The sequence below is a fragment of the Ahaetulla prasina genome, chromosome 4 (assembly GCF_028640845.1).
Source record: "Ahaetulla prasina isolate Xishuangbanna chromosome 4, ASM2864084v1, whole genome shotgun sequence".
Taxonomy (NCBI): domain Eukaryota; kingdom Metazoa; phylum Chordata; class Lepidosauria; order Squamata; family Colubridae; genus Ahaetulla; species Ahaetulla prasina.
This window is the reverse complement of record NC_080542.1, coordinates 55843241-55870276: the sequence shown is the minus strand read 5'-3', so window position 1 is coordinate 55870276 and position 27036 is coordinate 55843241. Positions and strand designations below refer to the sequence as shown.

The window sequence follows — 27036 nt, the reverse complement described above, 5'->3', positions numbered from 1 at the left end:
AGACTTGGTGGTAACTATACTAGTGTTGGATACTTTGTTCTTAAAGAGTTATCTGCCCTAGTATCTTGCCAAAGAGAAGTCTGTATTCTAAGAGGTAGCAGATGGACTAGATCAGTGATGGCTAAACTGTTTTTCCGTCGCATGCCAAAAGCAGGGAGAAAGGGGGGGGGTTTCACGCATGTGTGTGCCCACACCATAATTCAATCACCCCCCGCATGCAACCCCCTCACATTCCCCTCGCTTTTGGCACATGATGGCATGGTAGGCCCGTTTTTCGCCCTCCCCAGGCTCAAGGCTTTCTTGGAGCCTGGGGAGGGCAAAAACGGCCTTCCCCACCCCCCAGAGGCCCTCCGGAGCTGAGCTAAGGCAATACTCGCATGCTCACCGATATGGCTCTGTGCGCCACCTGTGGCACGCGTGCCATAGGTTCGCCATCACGGGACTAGATACATCTGATGTGCTTGTAGAAGAAAGAATGTGGAATTATATGCATCATATTCTACGCAGCCTAGCGATCATATCATGAAACAAGCAACAAGTCATTAAGGGATAGTATAAAGCTATTTAGTAGAACAAAGCAAATAAATAACATTAAGTGAAAATGCTTTCATTTTATTGGAATCACCATAAATATATATAATACCAATAAATTTAACTAAAAAGCATTAAAAATCAAACATATTTAATCCAGGCATATCAAATGTGCAACAATTCCAACAGTTGAAAGTAGTCTGGTTTAAGATATTTACCCAATATTCTGCCAAATATAATACTTCCCTTTATTTATTTACAGATTGCAGAAATGAATGAAAAATGCCCTTTATTAAATAAAGGGTCCACCTACACAGCAGATGCACAAAATTTTCATGAGAACTGCTACTAAATATGTAGCTTGATTTACTGGTCTTTAGTAAGTTCCAGATTGTTTTTAAGTTATATTGTACTATATTTTACCAAAATTTGTATTATATATTGTTGGAAGAAATGTTCATCTAGATTCAGTTCCAAGTAGGGAAAGAGACACTGGATTCATGGAAGTTGCTTGGAAAGAAGGTTTACTGATGAAAAGGATCACATGGGTTGAGACCTGGGGAAGAAAAGGGTGGAGATGCTGAGAGTGCCTGGGTTTTATACACTGTTGGGCTTTGAATTTGAGCTTGTGTTCTGATTGGTTATGAGACTCCCATGGGGTAATGCAAGAGTAACTTTGTAGGTTGTCTTTTGAATTCCAGGCTTGGTTGACTCTTGCTGGGTGATGATGTAATGAAAGGGCTTTATGCAATTCCTACTATCCCTCTGCCTGAAGGAGATAGATCTTTGTTATGTAGAATAGACTGCCTCAGGCCTTAATGGCCCATTGACAAAGGTGGCGATGTGTGACTTTCTGCCTCCCTTTTAGGGGAAATAATTTACCCTTTTAGTATTTCCTAAAATATTTCATTTCCTAGGAGAGGAGTGGATGCTAACTTCCTACAATATTAAGGTAAAGTATAGGTGAAATAAAAGTTATGAATTATTCTAATTTTTTAAACAATATTTTGTTTGCTCTCTGAATCTAATTACTAATTTTTACCGTCTTTTTTAAAGAAATTGGAATTGTGAAATAGTCAGACTGGCATAACCTTGATCCAAAAAAGTTGTTCTTTGGAGATTTTAGATAATTATATAGCATTTTCTAACATTCAGACGTCATAAAATCTTTTTAACAGTACAAGAAAGAATTCTAGGAAATAATCATTCATATATGCTTCAAAAAAAATACAACTACAAAATCCGATTCAAAATTTTTACAAAATTCTTTTGTTTTGTCTACTGAAAACCTTCTATCCATCAAAAATAAAAATTAGATTAGAAATTATTTTATATTACTGCATAGAAATAAAGAATAATATGCAAACAAAAATGAAAGACAAAAAATTTATTTTTTGAAAAAGAACTCCTTAAATACTAGCCATTTGGCTGCATCCAAGAAGAGAGTCTTTTCTGGGGCCCATTCTATGGTACATCAATATTCCAGAGATTAGAATCAACCCTACTAGCTTTCCTAAGGCCTTGAATACCTAGTTTGGTTACGGACCCTAGGACCTAGATGTGTGATTGAGTTTATATTGTAGTTATGTTTATTGTGTGGTTTTTATTATCTTAGCGGCTGTTTAGGTTAGTTATTATTTTTTTAATAATAATATTTATATTATTATTATTATGAAGATTTTATCTTGTTTTTCTTCACTGTCAATAGTCAAGAGCTATATTTAAGAGGGATGGCCATAAAAATATAAACCTTTTTCAACATGGATTAGTTTCATTAATGTTAATGATCATTAGATTAATAACTTCTATTAAATAATGAAGAATAAGTCCTTTTGCAAAATACAAAATTCTAATACGGCTTAAACATGTCTCTCTTGTCTTGATATTTCCCATATCTATTTTAAACTCCATCATAAATCAACAACATCTTAACTGTGGGGTTATAAATCAAGTAACTCCAACTAGCTGTAGAAAACTTATTTTAAACAAAGAAGTAATTTCCCAAACTGTAAGCTCTAAACTATTAAGTCAAGCATGGATAAAGCCATCATAGAATAACAGGGTTCAGAAATGTGCCAATAGAATGGAAATCAATTTCTGCATCAAGATTCTGGTTTCTATTAAATGAAGAACACCTCAGATTGCAGCTTAAAATAGACATAAATATATCCAGATACACTCTGAAATTTCCATTTAGCACTGCAGACAATAGATACAGAACAATTCATCCATCCACACTTTTATTCAGAAGAAAATGCATCTTTTTGTACAACTGGATGGAAACCAAATGGAATGACAAACATTACTATTAGAAAGAAGGGAATATGATTAAATTGACAGTGTTCACAATATAAAACAATTAGAATGATAAGAAAAGTATTGTTCATACCAACATATGGATACATCTAAAATTAGAGGTAAGCAAGATACAGACAAAAATCAAATTATTCCAGTGATTAAAGCTAAAATATACTGCAAGAGCTCCAAACAGTAATTCCAAACTATAAAGACAGACAGTAAAGTGGCAGATATTGTCACCTATTTTTCCATGGGGCTATTCTAGGCAGCACACAGCAATAAAATAGAGAAATGAAAAGAAGTATACACATAACAGTTGCAAAGTAATGAAACAATAGAATAAACAATGAAAAGGAAAACAATCTGAATATAGCGATATGAAAATAGGTGAAGCAAAGAATGAGGGAGGAAGTGGGGTTTGCTATCAAATCTAGTGTAGTACTCCCCCCCAATGGGCTCTAGGTCTTCAGGCTCTATAGGAGGGTGGGAAAGATCTCATCTTAGAGGATATTCTAAAGGGCAGGCACAACAGCAGAGAAGGCTCTTCTGGATCCCGATAGTCGGGAATTCTTTCACCAATGAGATCTGAAGTAGGTCCTCTCTACTGGCACTAATAGGGCAGGCTTGTGCTAGTGGGACAAGATGTTTTATCAGGTAGCCTGAATCTATGCTAATAAGGGCTTTAAAGGTCATAACCAACACCTTGAACTGCACCCAAAGCCAGTAGAGCTATCCTTCTCTAACCTCAAGAAAATGGGAATATGCAATCTTGAGTCTCATTGCTGTTTCTATTGTTCATCTTTACCTGGCAGGATTTTCAAATGCATCACATTAAGTTCTAGCATCATTCCCACCAAAAAAGCCTGAAGTAACTACAAAGTACAGCAGCTCTCCAAAACTAAATATAGGTAAAATATTAATAACAAACCTATCTTCAAAGCTATTCCCGGGGGATATGAAGTTATTTTAGAAAAGACAATTCCTAAAACTCTGTAAAAACTATGATTCTCTGTACAGTTGTTTTCATGTTTCAATTATGCATTCAGTTGTTGTAATTTAATCACTGAAAACAGATTTAGATGACTGCCTCTGTTACTTGCACTAACATTGTGCAAAACATTTCAAAGAGATACTGGGAAATGTTCAAATATAAGGACAAAGCACTTCTTTTTGAAATTACTATTAAAACAGCTTTTTTTGTAAGCCTTTTGTATCTGCTTTAAAACTTTGTATCTCCTAATGCATGAAAAACCAACCATGGATGGCCCAAAGAAATTTTGAAAAGCCATCTTCCAAAAAAACCCTTGCAAGAAATGCGCATGCTCTAACAATGTGAAGAGAGGTGATTTGTTCATGTTCCGGAATATTACATAGTCCTCTATTTCAGGCCTATTTTCTTATACGTTATAAAATTTCTGTTAAATACCTTTTTTAGTAATATATTTGCACAACTGTTAACCTTAACTATTTTACTTTAAATGAATTTAATTTTTCTTTAGGCTTGATTTAAAGTATCATCCCACCTCAAGCACTTGGTCTTAACTTTTCTGAACAGGCTATAACAAGACAAAACCTATCTCTCCTCATACCAAAGTCTCCATTTGATTCAGTTCCCAATGCTATTTTTGCTTTGTTAAAGTCATGTGGTAAACCCTCGTGCATGAGATTAACAACATGCCCATATCCAACCAACAGAAGTAGCATTCTGTGACTAGGTCTGTAATACAAAATCTCTCCTTTAATTGATAATAGTTGAGGAATGTTTTCTTTCTCATTATGTAAAATGGAATAATTATAAGTCCATTTATAACAGCCAAGCTTTAGCAGACTTGCTTTATGGAGAAATGAAAAATAAACAGCAGTCAGAAATTAAATCCCAGTAAAACCATTTAAAGTGTGCTTATTCCAAAGGAAGTCTAATTTAAAAATAAAAGTGCCATTCTTGAAGAGGGAAAGTCTTGTATAAGTTGTATAAGTACTAAATTGATAATGTGAGAAATGTCAGTTTGGAATCCCAATTTACATCCACTTTACAACAGTAATTTTAATTTTCGGCTGTAAGGGCGCACTTCTTTTGTCTCTTTAACTAATAATGCTCTTTTCTTCTTCTCCGCGATTCATTTAAAGCAGGAGTACAGACTGATCATGTGATTCCTCAACATTAGATCTTGCAGGCTAATTGCTTAGGGCCCGGATTACACTAAAGCCGTAAGATTGGGAGATCTATGAACTGCGCATCAAGTGAACCAAGAAGATAAAAAAAAGCACTAGGTATGCATATTTAATAGCAAGTCAAACAAAAGAGCAGTTAACAGAAAGTTCCGATCCCCTCCCCTTTCCCGGAAAGGTCAACTGGCTGGAAAATGCATTTACTTCAACACAGGAATAAATGCTACTTCACTTTTTTTTTTGTCATCACCTGGGTGAGAGAAGTCAAACATTGATTCAGCACCCGCTTTTCACAGCTTTTCTCTATTGGCATAATCCTCACCATACCCAACCATTATCCAGTAAAACTGGCTACTGCCTGACGCTCTTCACGACTACCAAACGCTTCCCAGGGTTTAGAAATGCAACAAGCAAGTCACCTTCCCTCAAGAGAAATCTGGGCTTGTTTTCATCTCTTTCCACCTAGCATTCGCACAAGAAGCCGCATCAGGCAGGAGGACAGAAGAAAGCGTGGCCCGCAAAGAAAAAGGAATGTGGGCAATGCCTGTAGACAACAGACCGGTCACTATCCACGGGACTTCAGGTCATCGCAACCAGGACGAAGAGAGATGCTAATTCCCAGCGCAAACCATTCGCCGCTTCCTACGGACGCAGCTCGGCGAAGACGCAAATGGGAAAGCCGCTCGTTCGGGCGTGCGCGCGCCTGGACGGCCAGTTCTATTTACTCACCCTCCAGCCACGCGCTCGCTGCACCCGGCGCCTCGCCTACCCGCTCTCCACAACTGCCGCTAAGCACGCCGGCGGGACCCGGATGTACATCAAGCGAATAAATAAATAAATAAAATGGCCAACGGAAGTGAAGGAAGGAGGCGAGAACACACAGGGCATCGAGAAGGACTTCCGCTTTTGGCTTTTCTTACCGCAAAGCGGAAGAAGACCTGACCCCAGAAATCGGTTAAGAAACCGACGGTTTCATGGGCGCGTCACAGTACGCGCCCAGGAAGCAATTTTAGGATGCTATTCCCAGGCGTCCTAGATTTCCCCTCCCCTCCACAGTCGTATAAAATGCGACTTCGATATCTGCAAGGCTGCAGCTGAATCATGGAATGAGTCAGAGAGTTAAAGGGGCCACTAAGGCGGTTGAGACTTGCTATAACTTTAAGAGATTGGGGACACGGAAGTGAGAGGGAGAAGAGAATCTAAATCTCCTAATAGCATAACTTTTAACTGACCGTAGTACAATATTCTTGAGGGTCCTTGAGTGTCCTTGAGTGGTGCAGACTGCTAAACAGTCTGTTATTAACAACAGCTGCCTGCAATTATTGCAGGTTCAAGTCCCACCAGGCCCAAGGTTGACTCAGCCTTCCATCCTTTATAAGGTAGGTAAAATGAGGACCCAGATTGTTGGGGGCAATAAGTTGACTTTGTATATAATATACAAATAGGATGAAGACTATTGCTTAACATAGTGTAAGCCGCCCTGAGTCTTCGGAGAAGGGCGGGGTATAAATGTAAATAAATAAATAAATAAATAAAAAATAAATATTCCAAGGGCTTGCCATTTATGCATTTCTCTACCTCCCGGAAAGAGAAATGAAGCCTAAGAAAGGGCTGCCCTCAATCCGAAACTTGGACACCAGCGCCCTCTATTTTCTACCTGGAGAAGCAGGACTATCTCACGCTGGAGGCTTGGCGCAAAGGGTCAAGAAATGCAACCGTGAAGTTAAACTGAAGGTTTTTTCTTGTGGTTTTTTTTAACCCAGTCTCTGAGTTGCCTTTTCAAAAGCCTGAGGATCTGGGGAAATAGTCGTTTTTATCTCCACTCCCCCCCTTAGAGAACCTGGGAAAATGACAATAGATGTTTTCGATGCATGAATGCACCTGCCAGGTTGTGACCATAGGACATTGCAGACGCAGTTATGTTTTCTGCACAGATAATACAGCTTTCTTTCCCATTTAGCAGTTAAATAATTTGGGATGGAAAAACCCCAAGGTATTTTCAAATTCCTACTTCTACCTGGGGGGAAAAATTATTATCTTTCTACATTGCTCCACTTTGCTCCCAGAGTAAGCAGCCTAACCTACCTCAATTCACTATTAGAGCGAATAATGACCTGAAAGAAAAGCTTACAGTTGGTTCCCAAGTATGCCAATCCTTTCAGTTAATTACCATTTAATTAATCATGAATCTGCTGGCAAAACCCCAAACTGCTAAGATTACATAACACTAAATAATAAACCAGAGCTTACATGCTGCAGTGTTTGGCTTCACAAATTAAATTTTGACTCTCAAAGCCAAATCAACCAAGAATTTAGCCATTACTCATTTAATCACAATTCGAATGCTCTTATAGAAATGCTTTAAAACTATAGTGTTTTGAGGTCCTGTGATATTAAAAAAAAACGTGAAAATTACATTGAAGTAAAAAATGCAACTATCAGAATTTTTTAATATTACCAAAATGCTTAAATCAAATCTGAAAATTAAATTATCTGGAATGTTTGATATCCATTTTATTGTCAATATTTTATTTCTTGCCTATCTGTATCTGGAGAAATCCAAGTATGCTAATTATAGTTGTGATGTGCCATTTTTCCTATGTATCTTCAAGTTATTTCCATAGTACACATCTTTTCAGTGAGCATTTTTCTCAGATGTTATTACTCAATTTTCATTCTCATTTTGAATTCAATGTTTTGATAACATCACCAAATACTATTCCTTCTCTTGCTTTCTAATAGGAACAGATTTGCTTTTAAAAAGGCAGGTGGTGAGAACAGGTACACGGTCTTTTTTGTTTCAAAAACATGGGACAGACTGTTAAGATAGACCAGGGGTCCTCAAACTTTTTAAATGGAGTCAGTTCATGGTCCCTCAGATTGTTGGGGGGGTGGCGGACTAGCTGGCTAGGTGATCATGTGACGGGTTTGACTAGGTCTTGTGATAGGTGGACGTGGCCAATTTAACAGTCCATTAAACAATGCACATAAATTAAACTTTAATTTGTTTTGCTCCTGGGAGTGTTACATTTGCTTTTGTTTGCAGGTTGCTCTTTTGGTTAACTTTTCTTTTTACTAGATCATTTTTTCAGTTGTTTAGGAGTCTAATGGTCCATTTCAGGAAACTCAGTTTTGCAGCAATTATTCTCAGCCCCAAGGAGCTTACAATCAACAAGTCTCTCTCTGTGTGTGAGTTTCTTGTCTCTCTCCCTCTCTCTGCCTCTCTCTCTCTCTCTCTCTCTCTCTCTCTCTTTCTATCTTCTGGAGGTGGGGGAGGTCCCCTGCCTTCAGAAGGAAAAATGGCCCATTTTTTGGCTTCCCAATACGTCTGCATGTCCTGTTTTCACCTCTGCTGCCTCCAGAAGCATTCTGAAGCTAAAAATGGACTTTAAAAGCCTGTTTTTTGGTCTCCCCCGCCTCCAGAACATTCTGCAGGTATAAAAATATCTTGATGAATGTATCTTTTCTTTTATGTACACTGAGAGCATATGCACCAAGACAAATTCCTTGTGTGTCCAATCATACTTGGCCAATAAAATTCTATTCTATTCTAAAGTAGTTAAAGAGTTATTCTGGAATGTGTTGTACTACTATGTAGTACTTCCCCTTTTTTCTGATATATTGCTAACAGAAAAAATTAATCAGAAATAGGTATGTAGCAAAAGGTTTGTACCTTAAACTGCACTTATCAACAAGTGATTTGTGAGGCAACCAGTAATACAAAAGTTTCCTGTGCTATTGCAAATAGACAACTTTTGGTCTGTTAGGAAATAAGAAAACCAGATTCCCTCCCTGGAAAATACATTAAAAAATAATCAACCTTTTTATAAAATGGATCATATAAGGAGAAATGGTTCACCATCTCGACCACACCAGTCCCACAAATGATTCATTCAAAAGTTTTCTGATATCATTTGTCAGTAGCACTGAGGAAATGGGCACTGAACTGAACTAACAAAAGCTCTATAATAATTCAGCAAGGTGATTTGGGAAAAGCAAAGCTGTTAATAGGGAAACCAGCATACAAATTGTTGAAAAAAAGTTATGTTAATTGCTTACTGAATCCCATCAACTGGATTTTTCTTTTGACATTTTTAGAAGCTAACATTGTAACAAATCTTAAAGAAAAATATTGGGCTTGAGCTTTTGCTTCCCAGATCTGTTCCATTAAGTTTAACTATGTCTTCTAGAGTTGGTAAAAATAGTTTTTAGAGAAAGATTAAAAACAAAGAATCAAATCCATGGTGTTGCTATTTTGCATGTCCAAATTACTCCCATTTATCTCATAGAAATGCAGCCTGCTTTAAGTATAAAAAGATAATAGTCTTATTGAGCTGTCAGCATCAGCTCCTTTCTCCTCTTACTCTTCATATAAATTTATTTTATGAAAGAATGATGCAACTATCCTTACTGAGGAATGAAATATTGTCCCAATGCTTTTCTGGTTTGTTCTATGGGATACCCTGTTTTCCCCAAAATAAGACATCCCCTGATAATAAGCCCAACTGGGCTTTTGAGCACATGGCAATAAGGCCAAGCACTTATTTCAGGGTTCAAAAAAATATAAGAGTCTTATTTTCAGGGAAACACATTACATTTGTTATGTAAGTCTTGAATTTTTCAGATGTACAGTGTATATACAAACTAAAGACTTTTGAGTCCAGTAAAGGAAAAACTAGGGTACTGAACACTTGCAAAGATTTTATCATTAGCCAGAGAAGTCTGGCTAATAATTATTAATATATTACCTCAGGATTTTCAACCAAAAATTGTAATGAAATAAAATTATACGTAGTAATTCCCATATTATCTATTGAAAAAATACATTTCACACACATCAACTTTTAAATATTTTTACTTTTGTAAAAAATAAATATTTTATACACAGAGGCCATGAAGACATTTACAAGAGCATGCTTACAGCTAACATTAATTGTGGTATTTAACGGATTTAACAATACAAGGAAAGTGATGCTACTTTCAAATATATCATATTCAGAACATAAAAGGATGTATTTTAGTAAAATACAGGCTGTATTTTGACATAACTCAAAGACAACTAGAAAAACAAGCACCATAACGTAGTAAGGTATACAGATCAGTCAGCCAACGGAAATGTATTTATCTCACTTGTCTTCTATTACACTGTTTAGATGGCTCATAAAGTTAATACCTTATAGCAACTAATGCAAATGGGGGACAATTCTAGCAACTTCAAATGTGAGCATCACTTAATAGTATGACAGGCACCTTTTATGATTACACTAGCATAAGTATGAAGCTTATATTCAGATTTAAATTATCTGGACTGTACTACAAAAGGATACCAGAAAGGAATCCCCACAAAAATAATTACATGATACTGATCAAAACAGTATGAAAGAATATATTGCTCTAACCTTTCTGCAGTCCAGTTGATCAACCACTGTTTAGATGTAACAATTATTTTGGTGTTGCCCCCAAAGAATCTCAGAATTAGAATTAGTACTTGCAAAATTCAGCAACTCTTGTCTTATTCAGAAGTTAAAATTTACAAAAGCATTAGAATATATATATGTATGTATGTATGTATGTATGTATGTATGTATGTATGTATGTATGTATATATGTATATGAGAAATGTATAAATGTATAACAAATGTATTAGAACTGGCCGTTTAATAGCCAAAATTAATGTCTATTATTTGAAAAATAATACTGTCCATGTTTAAGATGTAAATTAAAATACAATCAATTAAAACTTTCAAATTTTCAAACATGCCCAAATAAAATATGCTGCAAATATTTAAGCATCTGAATATTTTATATTTCCACTGTCAATTTTATTTTATTTATTTATTTATTTATTTTATTTTATTAGATTTATAAACCGCCCTTCTCCCGAAGGACTCAGGGCAGTGTACAGCCAAAGTAAAAAAGAAACAATGTACAGTTAAAATAAATTTAAAAACTTATTATACAGTGTGGCCGAAATTAAAATAGTTAAAAATCTAAAATACCCCAAGTTAAAACTAAAAAGAAATTTAAAATTTAAAACTAGACAATTTAAGAAAGCCCCGCACGAACAAACATATGTTTTCAGTTCGCGGCGAAAAGTCTGAAGGTCAGGTATTTGACGTAAACCGGGGGAAGTTCATTCCAAAGAGTAGGGGCCCCCACAGAGAAGGATCTTCCCCTGGGGGCCGCCAGCCGACATTGTCTGGCGGACGGCACCCTGAGAAGGCCCTCTCTGTGCGAGCGTACGGGTCGGTGGGAGGCATGAAGTAACAGCAGGCGATCCCGTAAGTACCCAGGTCCCAAGCCATGGAGCGCTTTAAAGGTGATAACCAAAACCTTGACATGCACCCGAAAGGCAACAGGAAGCCAGTGCAGTCTGCCCAGGAGAGGTGTCACATGGGAGCTATGTGAGACTCCCTCTATCACCCGCGCAGCTGCATTCTGGACCAACTGAAGCCTCTGAGTGCATCTCAAGGGGAGCCCCATGTAGAGAGCATTGCAATAATCCAGGCGGGAGGTAACAAGAGCATGAGTGACTGTGCATAGGGCATCCCGGTCAAGGAAGGGGCGCAACTGGCGAACCAGGCGGACCTGGTGAAAGGCTCTCCTGGAGACGGCTGCCAAATGATCTTCAAACGACAGCCGTGCATCCAGGAGAACACCCAAGTTGCGCACTCCCTCCTTTGGGGCCAATAACTCGCCCCCAACAGTCAGCTGCGGCTGCAGCTGACTGAATCGGGGTGCCGGCATCCACAGCCACTCCGTCTTGGAGGGATTGAGCTTGAGCCTGTTCCTCCCCATCCAGACCTGTACGGCTTCCAAACACCGGGACAGCACTTCGACAGTTTCGTTGGGGTGGCCAGGGGTGGAAAAGTACAGCTGAGTATCATCAGCGTACAGTTGATATCTCACCCCAAAGCCACTGATGATCTCGCCCAACGGCTTCATATAGATGTTGAACAGGAGGGGCGAGAGAATCGACCCTTGTGGCACCCCACAGGTGAGGTGTCTCGCGGTCGACCTCTGCCCCCCCTGTCAACACCGTCTGCGACCGGTCGGAGAGATAGGAGGAGAACCACCGATAAACGGTGCCTCCCACTCCCAACCCCTCCAACCGGCGCAGCAGGATACCATGGTCGATGGTATCGAAAGCTGCTGAGAGATCTAATAGGACCAGGGCAGAGGAATGACCCCTGTCTCTGGCCCTCCAGAGATCATCCACCAACGCGACCAAAGCTGTCTCCGTGCTGTATCCGGGTCGGAAGCCGGACTGGAACGGGTCTAGATAGACAGCTTCATCCAGGTACTGGGGTAGCTGCCGTGCCACAGCACTCTCTACAACGTTCGCAATAAAGCGAAGGTTGGAGACCGGACGATAGTTACCTAAAATAGCTGGGTCCAGGGAAGGCTTCTTGAGGAGGGGTCTCACCACCGCCTCCTTCAAGGCGGCAGGGAAAACTCCCTCCAACAAAGAAGCGTTGGTAATCCCCTGGAGCCAGCCTCGTGTCACTTCCCGGGAGGCCAGCACCAACCAGGAAGGGCACGGGTCCAGTAAACATGTCGTAGTGTGCAGCCTCCCCAGCAACCTGTCCACGTCCTCGAGAGTCACAGGATCAAATTCATCCCAAATAACATCCACAAGACGCGACTCCGCCCTCCCACCTGGATCATCCCAATTTCGGTCCAAGCCATCCCGGAGCTGAACAATTTTGTCGTATAGATAACCACTAAACTCCTCGGCACGGCCCTGCAACGGGTCATCCCACACCTCCTGATGCAGGAGGGAGTGGGCCACCCGAAACAGGGCGGCCGGGCAGTTATCTGCCGACGCAATGAGGGTGGAAGCGTAGAAACGCCTCGCCTCCCTCATTGCCACTAGGTAGGTCCTAGAATAGGATCTAACTAGTGTTCGGTCAGCCTCAGAATGGCTGGACCTCCAGACACTCTCTAGGCGTCTTCTCCGGCATTTCATCTCCCTCAGCCCCTCGGAGAACCAAGGGGCCGGTCGAGATCTACGCCGGGTCAGAGGCCGCAAGGGCACGACATGGTCCAAAGCTCCAGCCGTGGCCCGTTCCCAGGCCGCAACTAGCTCTTCAGCCGTGCCGTGGGCCAGGTCCTCAGGAAACGGCCCAAGCTCCATCAGGAACCTCTCCTGGTCCATCAGGTGCCTGGGACAGAACCAACGCATTGGCTCCGTCTCCCTGCAGTGGTGGATAGCGGTCCGAAAATCTAGGCGAAGGAGAAAATGATCTGACCATGACACCGGTTCTGTTTCTAACTTATCTAATACCAGATCATTTCGCCACTGACCAGAGATATAAATTAAGTCCAGTGTGCCACCCCCTGTGTGCGTGGGGCCATCAATTTCTTGAATCAGGTCCAAGGCCGTCATGGAAGCCTGGAACTCCCGAGCCATTGTCGATGACAAGCCCGTCGATGGCAGGTTAAAGTCCCCCATGACTATAAGTCTGGGGGTCTCAACCGCCACCCCGGCGAGCACCTCCAACAACTCGGGTAGGGCTGTGGTCACGCAGCAAGGAGCCAGGTACGTGATCAACAAGCCCATCTGATTCCGATGGCCCCACTTCACAAAGAGGGATTCACAACCGGCAATCTGAGGTACAGTGGCCTCCCTTGGCTCTAGACTTTCCCTAATAACAATCGCTACCCCCCCACCCCTACCTTGGGCTCTCGGCTGATGAAATGCTCCTAAACCTGGCGGGCATAGCTCCACAAGGGGAAACCCCCCCCCCGGACCCAACCAGGTCTCCGTAATGCCCATAAGGTCCGCAGCTCCCCTCTGAATAAGATCACCAATCAGGGAGGCCTTATTGACCACGGACCAGGCATTACATAACATCAACCGGAGGCCAAGGCTCTGAAGACCATGACCGCCCGGGGAACGAGTAAAGACTGAGGGGCCGGAGCACGTGATCGCTTTGAGACAGCGAGCACGTGCTCCCAACGCTTGATATGGCCCCCCGCTTCCGCCATACTTTACGACCTTTTTGATAAACCGACAGATAATTGATATTTATCCATTGTAAGTGACAAAAATAGTGCTGTTATCTGAATTTCAACATATCCTGTTTTAGCATTCTACCTGTAAGTCTAAAATATTAAGTTTGCCCCACTCATAAAATATTGCAAACTACTACGTATTGTCATTTATCAGCCTTCCATCCTTCCGAGGTCGGTAAAATGAGGACCCAGATTGTTGGGGTCAATATGCTGACTCTGTAAACCACTTAGAGAGGGCTTAAAGCACTGTGAAGTGGTATATAAGTCTAAGTGCTATTGCTATTGGGGAGATTTCTTAAATAATTTCAGAATTCAATAGAATAAAACAATTAAACAATTAAAAGAACAAGTGCAAAAATACTCTTGTTTCATCATATTCACAGAATGCACAGTTTGTTCCTTACTCTAATTTTTGTTCTAATTGCTGCATACAGAAATACATTTCCTAAAATTTTCATATTTATGTATATTCAGTTGTACATTACAATTCAATATATCTGCCTCATTGAGTGCAGTGTTTATTAAAAGTCCCATTGTGGGAAATTCTTCATTTATAGAAGTAGCTGGATTTCTTGCAGCATTATGGCACATCAAATAGTATGTGCCTCTGTCCCTCTTTAAATGAAGATTTGAAACAGCTGCAGGAACTGCAGTGATCATCTCAGTGCTCTTCTGAGCTCATATTTTTACTGGAAATAAACTCAGAAGTAACAGCAGTATTCATTTCTGTACTTTTCAGATGTTAGAGAATCACTCTACAGTAACACATAAATTCAGAGCCTATAGTTAAAACATAGATTATACAATTAGTGCACATTTAAAAATATTAAATACCATTAAAGTTGCACTGCAAGTGATTATCATCAATACTCTGACATCCTCAGCACATCCTCAGAAATTCAAAACTTCATTCCACCAAAAGCTGTACACTATCAGTCTGTTTCTGTGGTTGCTGCTGGTGGTCATATTTCCTTGCTAGAAAATAAATACATTTAAATATTAGGATGCAATCTGAATGTATTGCTAAAAGTGATCCACACAGAATAAATAGGGCTTATTACCAAACAAACATACACAGGATTGCTTTCTAAATCTTTATTGAGAGATAAAATCTTGTGCTGGTAGAAATAAAATATATATATAAATATATATTTTTAGGTGGGGCATCATCTACTTACTACCAGTAGGGTTGATTTTAACAATATACATGCAATCTTTCTATATTTTTGGGAAAGGGATAAAATAGCAGCATACCTATTCTAAGAACCAACAAGGAAAGCTACTTACATTTAAAAAATAACACTTCTTTAATTTTGTAAACTGGAGTTTGAAAATCGGCTTTCACATAAATATAGGTAGAAAATAGGCAAAAGTATCTTATATTAATTAAGTGAACTGGTCATATCTTTACATTGCCCTGTTTATATTAGAAAAAAATATTTCTTTCCTTATACGGAGCCACAGTTAAAACTTCCGATTAATTATTTAGGGCTCGGCTTTATACAAACCTCACTTAACCAAATAACAGAACTGGGAAGGACCTTTCAGGTCCTCTACTCCATCTCCCTGCTCAAGCAGGAGAACCTGTACCATTTCAGACAAATGGCTGTCCAGTCTCTTCTTAAAAAACCTCCTGTGATGGAGCATCCACAGCTTTTGAAGGCTAAAAGTTTTACTGATTAATTATTCTCACGATCAGAAAATTTCTCCTTATTTCTAACTTGGATCTCTCCTTGATTAGTTTCCATCCATTGCTTCTTGTCCTGCATTCAGGTGCTTTGGAGAATAGGTTGACCACTTTTTCTTTGTGGCAGCCTTTAGATATTGGAATACTGCTATCATGTTACCCTTCTTTTCTTTTTTTCAAGTTTTTTTAATTTTTTATTTAACATCAGTATCTACTGTTCTACATGAACAGTATATTGTTTGGGTACAATTCATTTTAAGAAATAATAGTAATGATATTAATATTCATAACATTGATGGTGAACACATAGTAGTATTGGCTTATCTATCTTAGTAAGTTTTCGGTCCATCTCTTATTTTTTACTTTTTTACTTTTTAAACATACATAATAATAATCTTCATTTCTAATATTTACTTGTACATAGTAACTATAATAACTTCCATCATATGACAATATATATATAATAACCATTTCATTTCATTAGACTAGACACCCCCAATTCCAGCAGCATATGCTTTAGCCTCCAGTCCCCTAATAATATTTGGTGCTCTTCTCTGCACTCTCAAAAAAGAATTGACAACTTTTTTATATTATGATGATCAAAACTGGATAAAGTATTCTAAGTGTGTTCTTACTAAGGCTTTATAAGTGGTATTAACACTTCATGTGATCTTGATTCTATCACTCTGTTAATGCAGTGTAGAACTGCTTTGGGTTTTTTGGTAACTGCAGCACACTGCTGTCTCATATTTAAGTGGCTGTCCATTAGGAGTCCTAGCTCTCTGTTAGTTATTACTATTGAGCCGGGTACCACCTATTCAAGATTTTTTTTTAAAGAATAGAATTTTTAGTGTGATTGGACACACAAAGAATTTGTCTTGGTGCATACGCTCTCGGAGTATGTAAAAGAAAAGATACATTTATCAAGAATCATAAGGTACAACACTTAATGATAGTCATAAGGAAACAGTCAATATAAATCTTAAGGATACCAGCAACAATGATACAGTCATACAGTCATAAGTGGGAGGAGATGAGTGATAGGAACAATGAGAAGATTAATAATAATGCATACTTAGTAACTTCTACATGTTGTGGGTTTGTTTGTTTTTTGCCTAAGTGTAAAACCTTACTTTTTTCACCATTGAATTTTATTTTGTTCAAGTTTGGGTTCAAGTTTGTTAAGTTCCTTCTAGTACTTGAGCCTATCTTTTGGAGTGTTAGCTATTCCTGCCAGCTTAGTGTCATCTGCAAATTTGATGAATTCCCCTTCTATTCCCTCATCTAGATTGTTTATGAAGTCATTGAAGAGTACTGGGCTGAAAACAGAACACTGAACACATCCTCTATGTGGATGTGGGTTCCATTAACAACTACATGTTGAGTGTGATTAGTCAGCCAGTTATGAATTCATCTGATGATGCAATCTAATCCAATTTTTTTCTATATTACTAAAGAGAAGGTTGTGGTCTACTTTATCAAATGACTTACTAAAATCTAAGTATATTATGTCCATAGCATTTCACTGGTCTATGAATTTAGACACTTTGTCAAAAAGTATAACTTTTGTCTGGCATGATCTATTTTTGATAAAAAATAGACTTCTGGTTATAACTTTGTCCCTAGATGTTTGCAGATTCATTGCTTATCTTTTTTCAGGATTCTCCCAGTTATTGACATCAAGCTGATAGCTTTGTAGTTTCCTAGATCAATTCCCACCCCCACTTTTTTTTTAAAGATGGGAATCATGTCAGCTCTTTTTGAATCTTCTGGTAGTTTCCCAGTGCTCCAGCATCTTTGAAATGCTTTCTTCAGTAGTTCTGAGATCTTGTCTGTCAGCTCTATCAGAATCTGGGATGTAATCCGTCTGCACCTGGTGATATTAACTAATCTAGAGTGGATAGGTGTTCTCTTACTGTTTTCTTGCCTATTTTAATTTGCATTCCTAATCTCTTTTACTGTATTGTTTTTGAGAGGTTGTTTTTCCTTTTTGTGTAAAAATAGATACAAAGAATGAATTAAGCAGCTCTACTTTCTCCCTGGTCACCTCCTTGCCAACTTCTCCTATTAGTGGGCCGATCGTTTCCAATACTTTTTTCATGATTTTTTTACATCTTGAAAGAAACTTTTTTAATTGTTAAAATTTATTGCAAATCTTAGTTCATTCTAAGCTTTAGTTTTCATCTTTGCAGTTTTGATTTATGTGCTGATATTCAACTTAAGTTATATACCTCTCTTTCTCCTTTTTATATTTGTCCTTTTATCAGAGAGGTTTTTATGCAACCATGGTGGTTTCTTCAGGAATCTCTTATTTTTCTTCTCCAGTAATATTGTGTTATAATAGGTTTTTATAACTTCACTTTTGCATTGAATTCTAATTGAGCTTGCATTGAAGTCCAATATTGTCTGGTTGACAATATTGGACCCACCCCACAGTTCCTGTAACTTCAACCCCTTTTGTCATTTCATCTCTGTTAGTGAGAACTAAATCCAGTATGGCTGACTCTGGTTTCTTTCTATACCTCTTGGGAGACAAAATTGTCTGCTAGGTTCATCAGGAATCTATTTGATCTTCCACTAGATGCAGAATTTGTCTCCCAGTTAATGTAACTGTAGTCAACGATAGTTACTGTTGTGGTGTGCATCCTAACTACAACTCAATGTTTATTACAGCCACAGACCAGACACCAGAGCAAATGTTTAATACAGTCAGAGTTAAAAACACTCAAGGAATATGCAGTTAAAAATTCTAGAATAAAGTAACGAATAACAGATAAAATCCATATTAAAATCACAATTTGGCATCCAATCTGTCAGTTACATGAGTAAATCACAGCCTGTCCTAACTATACGATAATACCAATCCTTAAACTGTGAGACCCGTAGTCATTAAATACTAAAATACAAAAGAGTATAATGCAAAAGGGTTTGCTGCATTAATTGTGTAAAATAGCTATGATAGATTAATCATTGGTTTTCAACGAATCTCCAATGCTGCTACGCAGAATCTAGCCACCTGCACTCTAATCACAGTCTATTCGTACTTAAGCAGCCAGGATATCTAATGATTAATGGAGAATATGTTTTCATTAATATCTCTATAAAATGAGCATTGAAGAAGTGTGTTTCCAAGAGTCTCCAACTCTCCTGAGTCACAGGGACAGAGTCTTTTAATCAATGGTATCTTTTTATATTTACCATACAGGACAGTCAATGGAAGCGCATGATACCTTGAAAGCGAAAATGCTTTCCGGTGGTTCGCTGTCTCCAACTGGCTAAAATAACTGGCATGAGTAACAACATATCTAAGTCTGGAGCCAGAAACAATGGTGCTTTCCCTAAGGCCGCTTGCCTCTCGATGTCCTCTACCCTTTGTCGCAAGTTTTGTTTTGCTTGGTCATAGTCCAATCAGGCTGGAGAAAAGCCTAGTTTGGCAAGATTGGACTTGACAGCCTTGATCCATAAAGAGGAGAATTTGTCTTGGAGAATAAATGGAGCAAGGCCTTGTGAAAAAAAATTAAGCTTTAGCCAAAGATTTAAAGAAGCTATACAGATTCTTTCTTTGACTTTTATTAATCCTGTCTCCAGGCACAGAAGTGTGTTGAGAGACAATGCAGTATCTGGAGAATTGCTCTAATTAATTTGGATTGAACTCTTTCCAATGGTGTGAAACATGAAGCTGAGAGTCTGAGCAAGGTTCCATAAACAAGCTGTGCTAGCAACTTGGCTTGAAAGAGCTTAATTGCCACAGGAACATAGTATCCTCCCTTTGTGTGGAAAAAATTGAGAATATTGTTTGCTGATCTTTGACCAGAAGCATCCGCATATTCACCATATGCCTTTCTTGAGCTGATGGCAAGAATGATCACATCTAGATACTTAAAGGTGGTTGACTTGCTCTATGTTATGACCATTAAGAAATTATGGACAGAGTTTTGGCTTTTTTGCAAAGGCCATAACTTTAGTTTTCTGGTAATTTATGTACAGTTTATTGTAATTACAATACTGGACAAGGGCTTGCAAGGCTCTTTTAAAACTTACTGGTGTCCTGGAGAGTATCATAGCATCATCTGTATAGAGCAACAGGTGATGCTTTGATCACCTATTTTTGGGGACTGGTAATTTAGTTTATTTAACCATGTCATTAATATAGAAGTTGAAAAACAAGGGGGGCAAAATGCACCCGTTTAATTCTGTTTTGAGTTTGGATTGATCTTGAGAGGGACCCTTGCATATTACACCTAACCTTGAGGGATGCGTCATGCCCACATTGGAGCTTGAGTCCATGGAGGATGAGCCAGTGTTGGGGCCAATGGAGGTCGAGGGGACAGCCTCGCTGGCTTCAGAGGAACGTGGGGAGGAGCTGGACGAGGTAGCCCTGGGTCCCTCGGGTGTGGGATGGCTTGCCAGCAGGGAAGAATGGGGACAGGATGACTGAGAGAGGGAAGAAGCAAGGGCAGGCAGTGGAGATGAGGAGCAATGGAGCTCAAGCAACAAGCAAAGACTGCCCTCTCCTGATCCCCAAAAATAGAGAGTGGAGATGAGGCGGGAACAGGATAGGCTGACCCAATGACTCAGGAAGAAAGCACCCTGCCCCTCTTCACAAGGCACACCTGGGGACTGAGACTTAAGGAGATGCTGTGGGGAGGGTGGCTTGTTGGGAACAAACACTGAAATCTTGGAATTTTGTGTGCTATTGCCGAGGTCTGGAGTTTGTGGATTCATTGCCTAGGTCCTTTGCTTCATGGAACTCATTGCCTAAGTCCTTTGCTTCATGCTCATTGCCTTGTTCACTTGCTTTGTGGAACTCATTGCCTTGTTTCCTTGCCTTGCTGATTTCTTGCCTGGAAGTGGTTGTGCTAACAGTGTTTTGCTGGACTATCAGCTGACTCTGTTGTGTCCATGCCTTGGCCAGATCATCACAGGATGTTTTAATATATAAGGCACGTAACAAATGGAGAAGCCTATGATCAAATGAAGCAGCTTCCAACTTCTTTCATAGCTTAGTCCTGGTAACCATATCAAAAGCTGTCTTGAGATCTATAAAGGTGGCGTATAATGATAGAGATCTATTTAAGGTATATTTTTCAATCAAGTAATGGAGGACTAATCACTGATCCATGGCGCCTCTCCCCTCTCTAAACAGCTTGCCAGCAATTAAGTTCTCAGGATCCAGCCACTCCTTTCATTTATCTTGGAGGTGTTTGGCATAGAGGTTGCTGATTATATTATACTAGTCTGTAATTAGCAGGGTCGTCTCTCTTTCTCTTTTTTAAAAATTGGGACAACAATTGCCAGCCCCCAATCCTCTGAGACATGACCAGTTGAGTCAATATAAGTGAATAGTATTGTCAGGACTGGAATCACTCCATATTATTCTTTAATAGTTCAACAGAAATGAAGTCAGCTCCTGGGGCCTTCCCAGTTGTGAGTTGGCCAATAAGAGCTTTAATTTCAGACTCTGAAACTGGGGACCATTCTGGTAAATCCTTCATTTTATACCTTATTCTCTAGCTGGAAGGATCTTCATATGTTCTCCAAAGATAAAGTTCCCAGGTTGTAGGAAGTATATGGGACCCTAAATGGGTATAAATTCTGTCAAGAGTGGCAGGCTAGAATAGAGGCCAAATGCCAGAAGAGTTCTTTCACTTTGCTGCCTCAATAAGCCATTCCTAGGAAGACCCTGTGTCATGTGTCTTCTTAAAAGCAATTAATTTCTTCAATTGTTTAAATTGCTTAAATTGTTTTTTGAGTGCGAGGAGTGTTTAAGAGTTATTTTATTACTATTTCCAGCCTCAGTTTCGTGCATCTTATATGCCAAGGTAAGAGCTTTCTTGGCTTCTGCACAGTCCTTGTCAAAATTTGGAGGCAATGCAAGGCCTCTTCGGAGGCAATGCAAGGCCTCTTAACTGAGAAGTTAGGCTCACATGCTAGTATTGGTTGTAGCTTATGAAATAAGTTTTTACATAGTTCTAGTAGCTAACCAATTAGCAAACATTTCATGTTTCCTCTATTTGGCTAGATGGCCTATATTATACAAATTATGGCAATGTTATTCCTTTTTCCTCTTATATTAATCCAAATGTATTCAAGAAGATTTTCATCATTGTTGTGTTGCATTTCTATAGAAGTGTTGTTATTTTATATATAAAATGCAACTCCAGCTCCTCTTTTATTAGGTCTGTTTCTTTTGAACAGTTTAAATCCTTCTAGTTGTACATTCCAGTCATGAATTTCATCCCACCAAATTTTGTAATGGTAGTGAGGTCATGTCTGCCTTCTATACTAGGATTTCAAGTTCACCCTGTTTGTTCCTCATACTTTGAGTATTAGTGTACAGGCATCTGAGTACTTTATGACTAATCCTGTGTTTATTTTCTACATTTCCTGTTTTGGGTCTGTTTTCCCCCTTTTTAACATTTGGTTGATTTGAGTTTTGTTCTTGTAATTAGCTTCTAAAAATTTGTCTCCTCCTCTTCCAATTTTAGTTTAAAGTTCTAGGGATAAGGCAAGCCAATTGGTTTCCAAAGATATTGTTCAAGGTTTTTGTGAAGTGTAGCCCATCCCCTTCAGAAGCCCCTCCTTGTAGTCTGCGATATAAGAATCCAAAGTTCTCTTGACAGCACCATCCCCCAAATGGTTTTTTTCAAAAGTCCTGTACTCTCTCATTGAGTGCCTACCTTTTGTTGGGAATACAGAAGAGAACACCACCAGGCACTAATTTCTTTAGTTTTCATGCCTCTTCATAGTCTCTTGATATTGTTTTCAAGGTCTTTGTGGTGTCATTTCTCCCCACATGAATGGGGTATAGGAAAGGAAAAATAATCAGTGGATTAAATTATTTTAATAAACCCCTCAGTAACATCTTTCATCACTGCTACTGAGAGACAGCTAATCTTCCTAGATTGATTGTTCTTTGTTCTTTCTTTATTTCCATCAGGGTGATCAGAATGCCTTACTCTGTACTGTAATAGAAATAACTAATAGCAATCTCATTCCCAAATCTTATTTCTTTTGCAGCCCAAATGCACAACTATTACAAAGGTAAACTTTGCATGTACTTTACCACCATCACTCATCAGTGTCAGGGAGTAATTATTCCCAAACAGACCAATATTCATTAAGCATACACAGAATGCTAAATCCTGAGGGTAGAGATATGGGAGAAATTGAGAATTCTAGAAAAGAATATGGGTAGGATATCTGTCCTAGAAATTTCAACAATTTATAAATATCCAATTCAGGTATTTTTAAAAGATCTTCTAGAGATCTCTCAATCTGATGTCATTTTAAGATCCATTTCTCAGAACCATGTCATAAGGAAGAATACCATCCCAATTATGCAAATTAACAGAATAGAAAGAAAAGCATGAGAAACACATAAATAATAAACTGTGCTACTGTACATTTCTGATCAGTATAAAATGTAGGATATGCATCAAGGATCATTAGCAATCCTGCAATATGTAATAGATTTCATTACTTTCAAGATCCATACACATTACAGTTCCATGAGTAGAAGAGCAAAAAGATCACAACCCTAGAGCATTAAATGTTTTTACATTCAGAGTAATAATAACTTCAAGTGGTGCAAATGTCAGGAGTCAGATTTATGTTTCATCACATATATTTAGTATCATTTTTTTTAAAATGGGATCTATGGCTTATCCAAATCTTAATAGTGTCAAAGTAAACATATTTTACTTACCAATAGAATACATCTCTAATTGCTGCCGAAGACGGACTTTTTTCATGCTGTCATAAAAATTTGGTTCAGGTGGTATTTCTACAGTTGGAGGTAATGTAAAAATCCTCATAATCTTCCTCTTATTTCTGAAGCCCAAAGGGAATAGAAAAACATAAGTAATACAAAAGTAGATATATTTCCCTTAATGGAAAATGAAATTAGCAACTTGTCTTAATTTCTACCGCAAAGAAATAAAAATACAATTGTAATTTCTATTAGAAGTGGCAATGATTATCTCCAATTTCTTGAGAAAGCAAACATTACGATCACTGAAAGATGTAACTACAGAAATTAGGCTATGAATGTTTAAATGTCACTTGCTAGAAAGGCTTCCTGCTCACTGCATTCTAACACCCATTATTTCATGCAAAAGCTACTAAAAAACATTTATGTTCTATGAAGAGCCTGTGTGTTCACCTAAATGTGAAATGCATAGTATTTAGATGCTGTATTCAGCATGGGCATGAAAGTCAGTGCAAATTAGCTGTTATCAGCTTGTACAGATCTTTTGAGTGGAGCCTCAGTCCTGAAAAGTTTTTCAATTATAGCAAGGTCATGAAGGTGCTATGCCTACTTCTTTAGCTAATACTCAAATAGCTAGTACAGAGACTTCTCAAAAGAAGAGTAATATGCAAGAAGTGTTTCAGAAACGGAGTCTGTAAACGAAGAACTATCCAGTTCAAATCTCGTATGTCCCAAATTTTCCTAAGTCTTTCATACACGATTTATTCTTTCTTCTAATACCAAGTGAGGGATCAATATTAATTAGATTTTATCAGATTGCAGCAAGATAAGATGTATAAAACATTTTGAAATTTCTGGCTGAAATCAATGCTTAACAGCTTATTATTTCATCTTCTTCCCATTCTGCTTGCAGATGTTATTGTTATTCATAAAGGTATATACTGTTTCTTTCAGAGATTTATTTTTAACACAATAGCAATAATGATTTTTTATTTCTATGAAGTTTATTTTTAATATTAGCTAAACCACACTTACCCTGGCCTAACTTATTGAAAAGGCAACTATTAACTACTGGAAAAAAAATAAGAAGTGCAAAACTGAATCCTTAGGTAGCATAAATTATTCCACAATTAGTTGAAAAAGTCACACAATACTCATAATAAACACTTATTTGAACATATCTATGGAAATTCTCAGTCATCTAGGTCATTGTTGTCCCAAAGGTGTTTCAGTAGAACTGAAAAAGCTTCTTGGATGAGAAGCAACACATCTTGAAGCAAAAACAAAGTCCAGTTGTCTTTTGAGCCAAGGAATGCCCTCATTTTCTTTATATTATTATTATTGAAATATTATAACACTGAATCAGACTTAGTCATGAGCAATAAAAATTTAGTCATCATCTTCATAAAAATGCACTGATAGGAAGGGGGTTACTGACTACTACATGGTGAGAAAGAACCAGAATTTTTCCCAAATTAGACAGGCATAAAAAGAACATATTTCTCTCCCACATCCTTCCTCCAAATCCCTAAGTAAACAAAACCTATTTTATTCACAGAAAGTTCCTGTTTTGTTGCCACTTCCAAAACTGACAAGACAGTTTGCAACTGTGAGTCCAGAAGCATGGACCTCAAATCTCGAGATAACAAATTGGTGATTAAATAGCCAGTATTTGCAAGCCGGAAATAGCCGGAAAGTTTGTAACGTTATTGCCAGAAGCTTTGGCAATATCGCAACTTTCCACAAAGACCAGGAATTATCTAGGAAAAGTACCCAACCCTCGATAAACCGTCAATTAGAAAGCCCGAATCTCAGAATTCAGCAAGAAAGTGGTTTCTCTCAGCCTCCGCACCTACGGTGGGCGGAAAAGTTTAATGATCTACCTGACTTAGACGCTTACGTATTCTTAATCAATATACAAATAGGATTTACAGGAGTCACTTCTTTCCCCGTTCAGATTCCCACCTGCGGGCGTACACCAACAGGGCCAAGCTGGCCAGCACCGCCAGTAAGTAAATGTTGGTGGCTTCGTTCCAAGCCTCGTGTACTGAATAGTCCATGGCGGCTACACCACCCCCACCACTTTCGCCCAGCGCACGGGCACCGGCCATAGGTAATAGAGGAAATCGCAGATTGCCGACCCCGAAGCAGGAAACGAAATGTGACCTCAGATCCTTCAGACGCTTCCAGATCGAAAACAAAGGCTTGGAGGGAAGGATGGATCCCTACGCACTTCTCAGCTTCCGGGTTGACTTAACGCCGCAGCTTGTGATGAAAACGAAAGCCCAGCAGTCCGGCAGGGGCTATGTCGGTTTTTGCGCAATTGCGACGTGGTATTATCATATATATTTTTTTTTCCTTATTCACCCGGATCTCCCCACACCCTCGGGCATTCCAAAGAAGTCTCTTTAAAAAGCAGGCGTTGGTTTTCCCCCGTGTCAGTGTTTTCCTGCGGAAAAATGGGAGGCTTTGGCAAAATGTCTTAATAAGAATGCATAATTTCTGCACGCGGAAGCCAGATTTCGACTGGAAAGGAAACCGGTAGAAATTTGGGGATAAAATTTCATCCATCCTTCACATTTTTCTGTGCCTCATTCATCTCTGGTTCAATTGCCCCCATCTGCCTCCCCCCCCCATCCCTGCCCCTTTTTATAGAATAGAATAGAATATAATTTTTTATTGGCCGAGTGTTAATGGACACACAAGGAATTGGTCTTGGTGCGTATGCTCTCAGTGTACATAAAAGAAAAGATACCTTCATTCAGGTACAACACTTACAACACTTAATGATAGTCGTAGGCTACAAATAAGCAATCAGGAAATAGAATCAATATAAAGCGTAAGAATACAAGCAACAAAGTTACAGTCATAAGTGGAAAGAGATGGATGATGGGAACAATGAGAAGATTAATAGTAGTGCAGATTTAGTAAACAGTTTGACAGTGTTGAGGGAATTATTTGTTTAGCAGAGTGATGGCCTTGGGGGGGGGGGAACTGTTCTTGTGTCTAGTTGTTCTGGTGTGCAGTGCTCCATAGCATCATTTTGAGGGTAGGAGTTTATGTCCAGGATGTGAGGGGTCTAAATATTATTGTCCTTCACTCAAGCACCACCTAACCCTGTAAGTAGACTTCCCAAATCGCTCCCAACCGTAGAATTATGATTCTGTACTTGAGAGTAGTGAAAAGTGGGTACATGAGATGTGAAATTGTAGGCCTGTTGCAAACTTGAAATCTTTGTTTAACTTAAAACTTTTTTTCAGGCCATCATAAACAGCGGTCGACAAGCAATAAAGTAGGATGAAATTTGATTGTGGCTCTTGTTTCTTTTGGGGGGGGAGTAACTGATGTCAAAATGTCATGTCCCAAAGATTTTGCCCAGTGGACATAATCAATTGATATGATCTGACATTGTGATTACAACATGGGCTTGTTAAAAACAGTACATGTCAGACAAAACTTATTGTCTTCTTTGATAAATTAGTGGATTGAAAATACAGTATATACTTACACTGCATACTATATAGTAGTGATGGTTAACCTTTTCGGCACTGAGTGTTGAAACTGGAGTGCGCTGGAGCACCGGAACTTGGAAAAGAGCAGTTGGCTGGTGCGCCTGAATGCG

The 27036-nt window shown here is 38.8% G+C and overlaps 2 protein-coding genes across 3 annotated transcripts in view; both read right to left on the bottom strand.

Moving 5' to 3' along the window:
- The window catches only part of LOC131198201 (sodium-dependent phosphate transporter 2-like), a 97330-nt gene extending 91622 nt beyond the window's left edge, over window positions 1–5708 (bottom strand). The window contains exon 1 of the mRNA XM_058182699.1: window positions 5418–5708. The gene's annotated coding sequence lies outside the window, so the exon portion shown is untranslated. The remainder of the gene's footprint in view (window positions 1–5417) is intronic.
- On the bottom strand, window positions 356–25689 carry SMIM19 (small integral membrane protein 19). 2 transcript variants are annotated; one of them, XR_009154774.1, is made up of 4 exons: window positions 25380–25689; window positions 23412–23536; window positions 14851–14991; window positions 356–1087 (listed from the first exon to the last, which is right to left on the bottom strand). XR_009154774.1 is itself a non-coding variant. In XM_058179541.1 (3 exons), the coding sequence occupies exons 1-3, from the start codon at window positions 25523–25525 to the stop codon at window positions 14924–14926; spliced, it is 339 nt and encodes a 112-aa protein (XP_058035524.1). In that variant the 5' UTR covers window positions 25526–25686; the 3' UTR covers window positions 9838–14923. The 2 variants fall into 2 exon arrangements, 1 of the variants encoding a protein (XP_058035524.1); XM_058179541.1 differs by lacking the exon at window positions 356–1087 and having other exon boundaries at window positions 9838–14991; window positions 25380–25686.
- Window positions 25690–27036: the final 1347 nt, after the last annotated feature.

What these genes read in the sequence shown, in the direction of transcription:
- SMIM19 (XM_058179541.1), bottom strand. Translation starts at nt 25,525, where the DNA reads ATGGCCGGTGCCCGTGCGCTGGGCGAAAGTGGTGGGGGTGGTGTAGCC. An exon ending in CTGTTGGTGTACGCCCGCAG is followed by an intron (nt 23,537 to 25,379) that starts GTGGGAATCTGA and finishes TTTGGGCTTCAG; the next exon opens with AAATAAGAGGAAGATTATGA. An exon ending in ATTAGAGATGTATTCTATTG is followed by an intron (nt 14,992 to 23,411) that starts GTAAGTAAAATA and finishes TTTATTTTCTAG; the next exon opens with CAAGGAAATATGACCACCAG.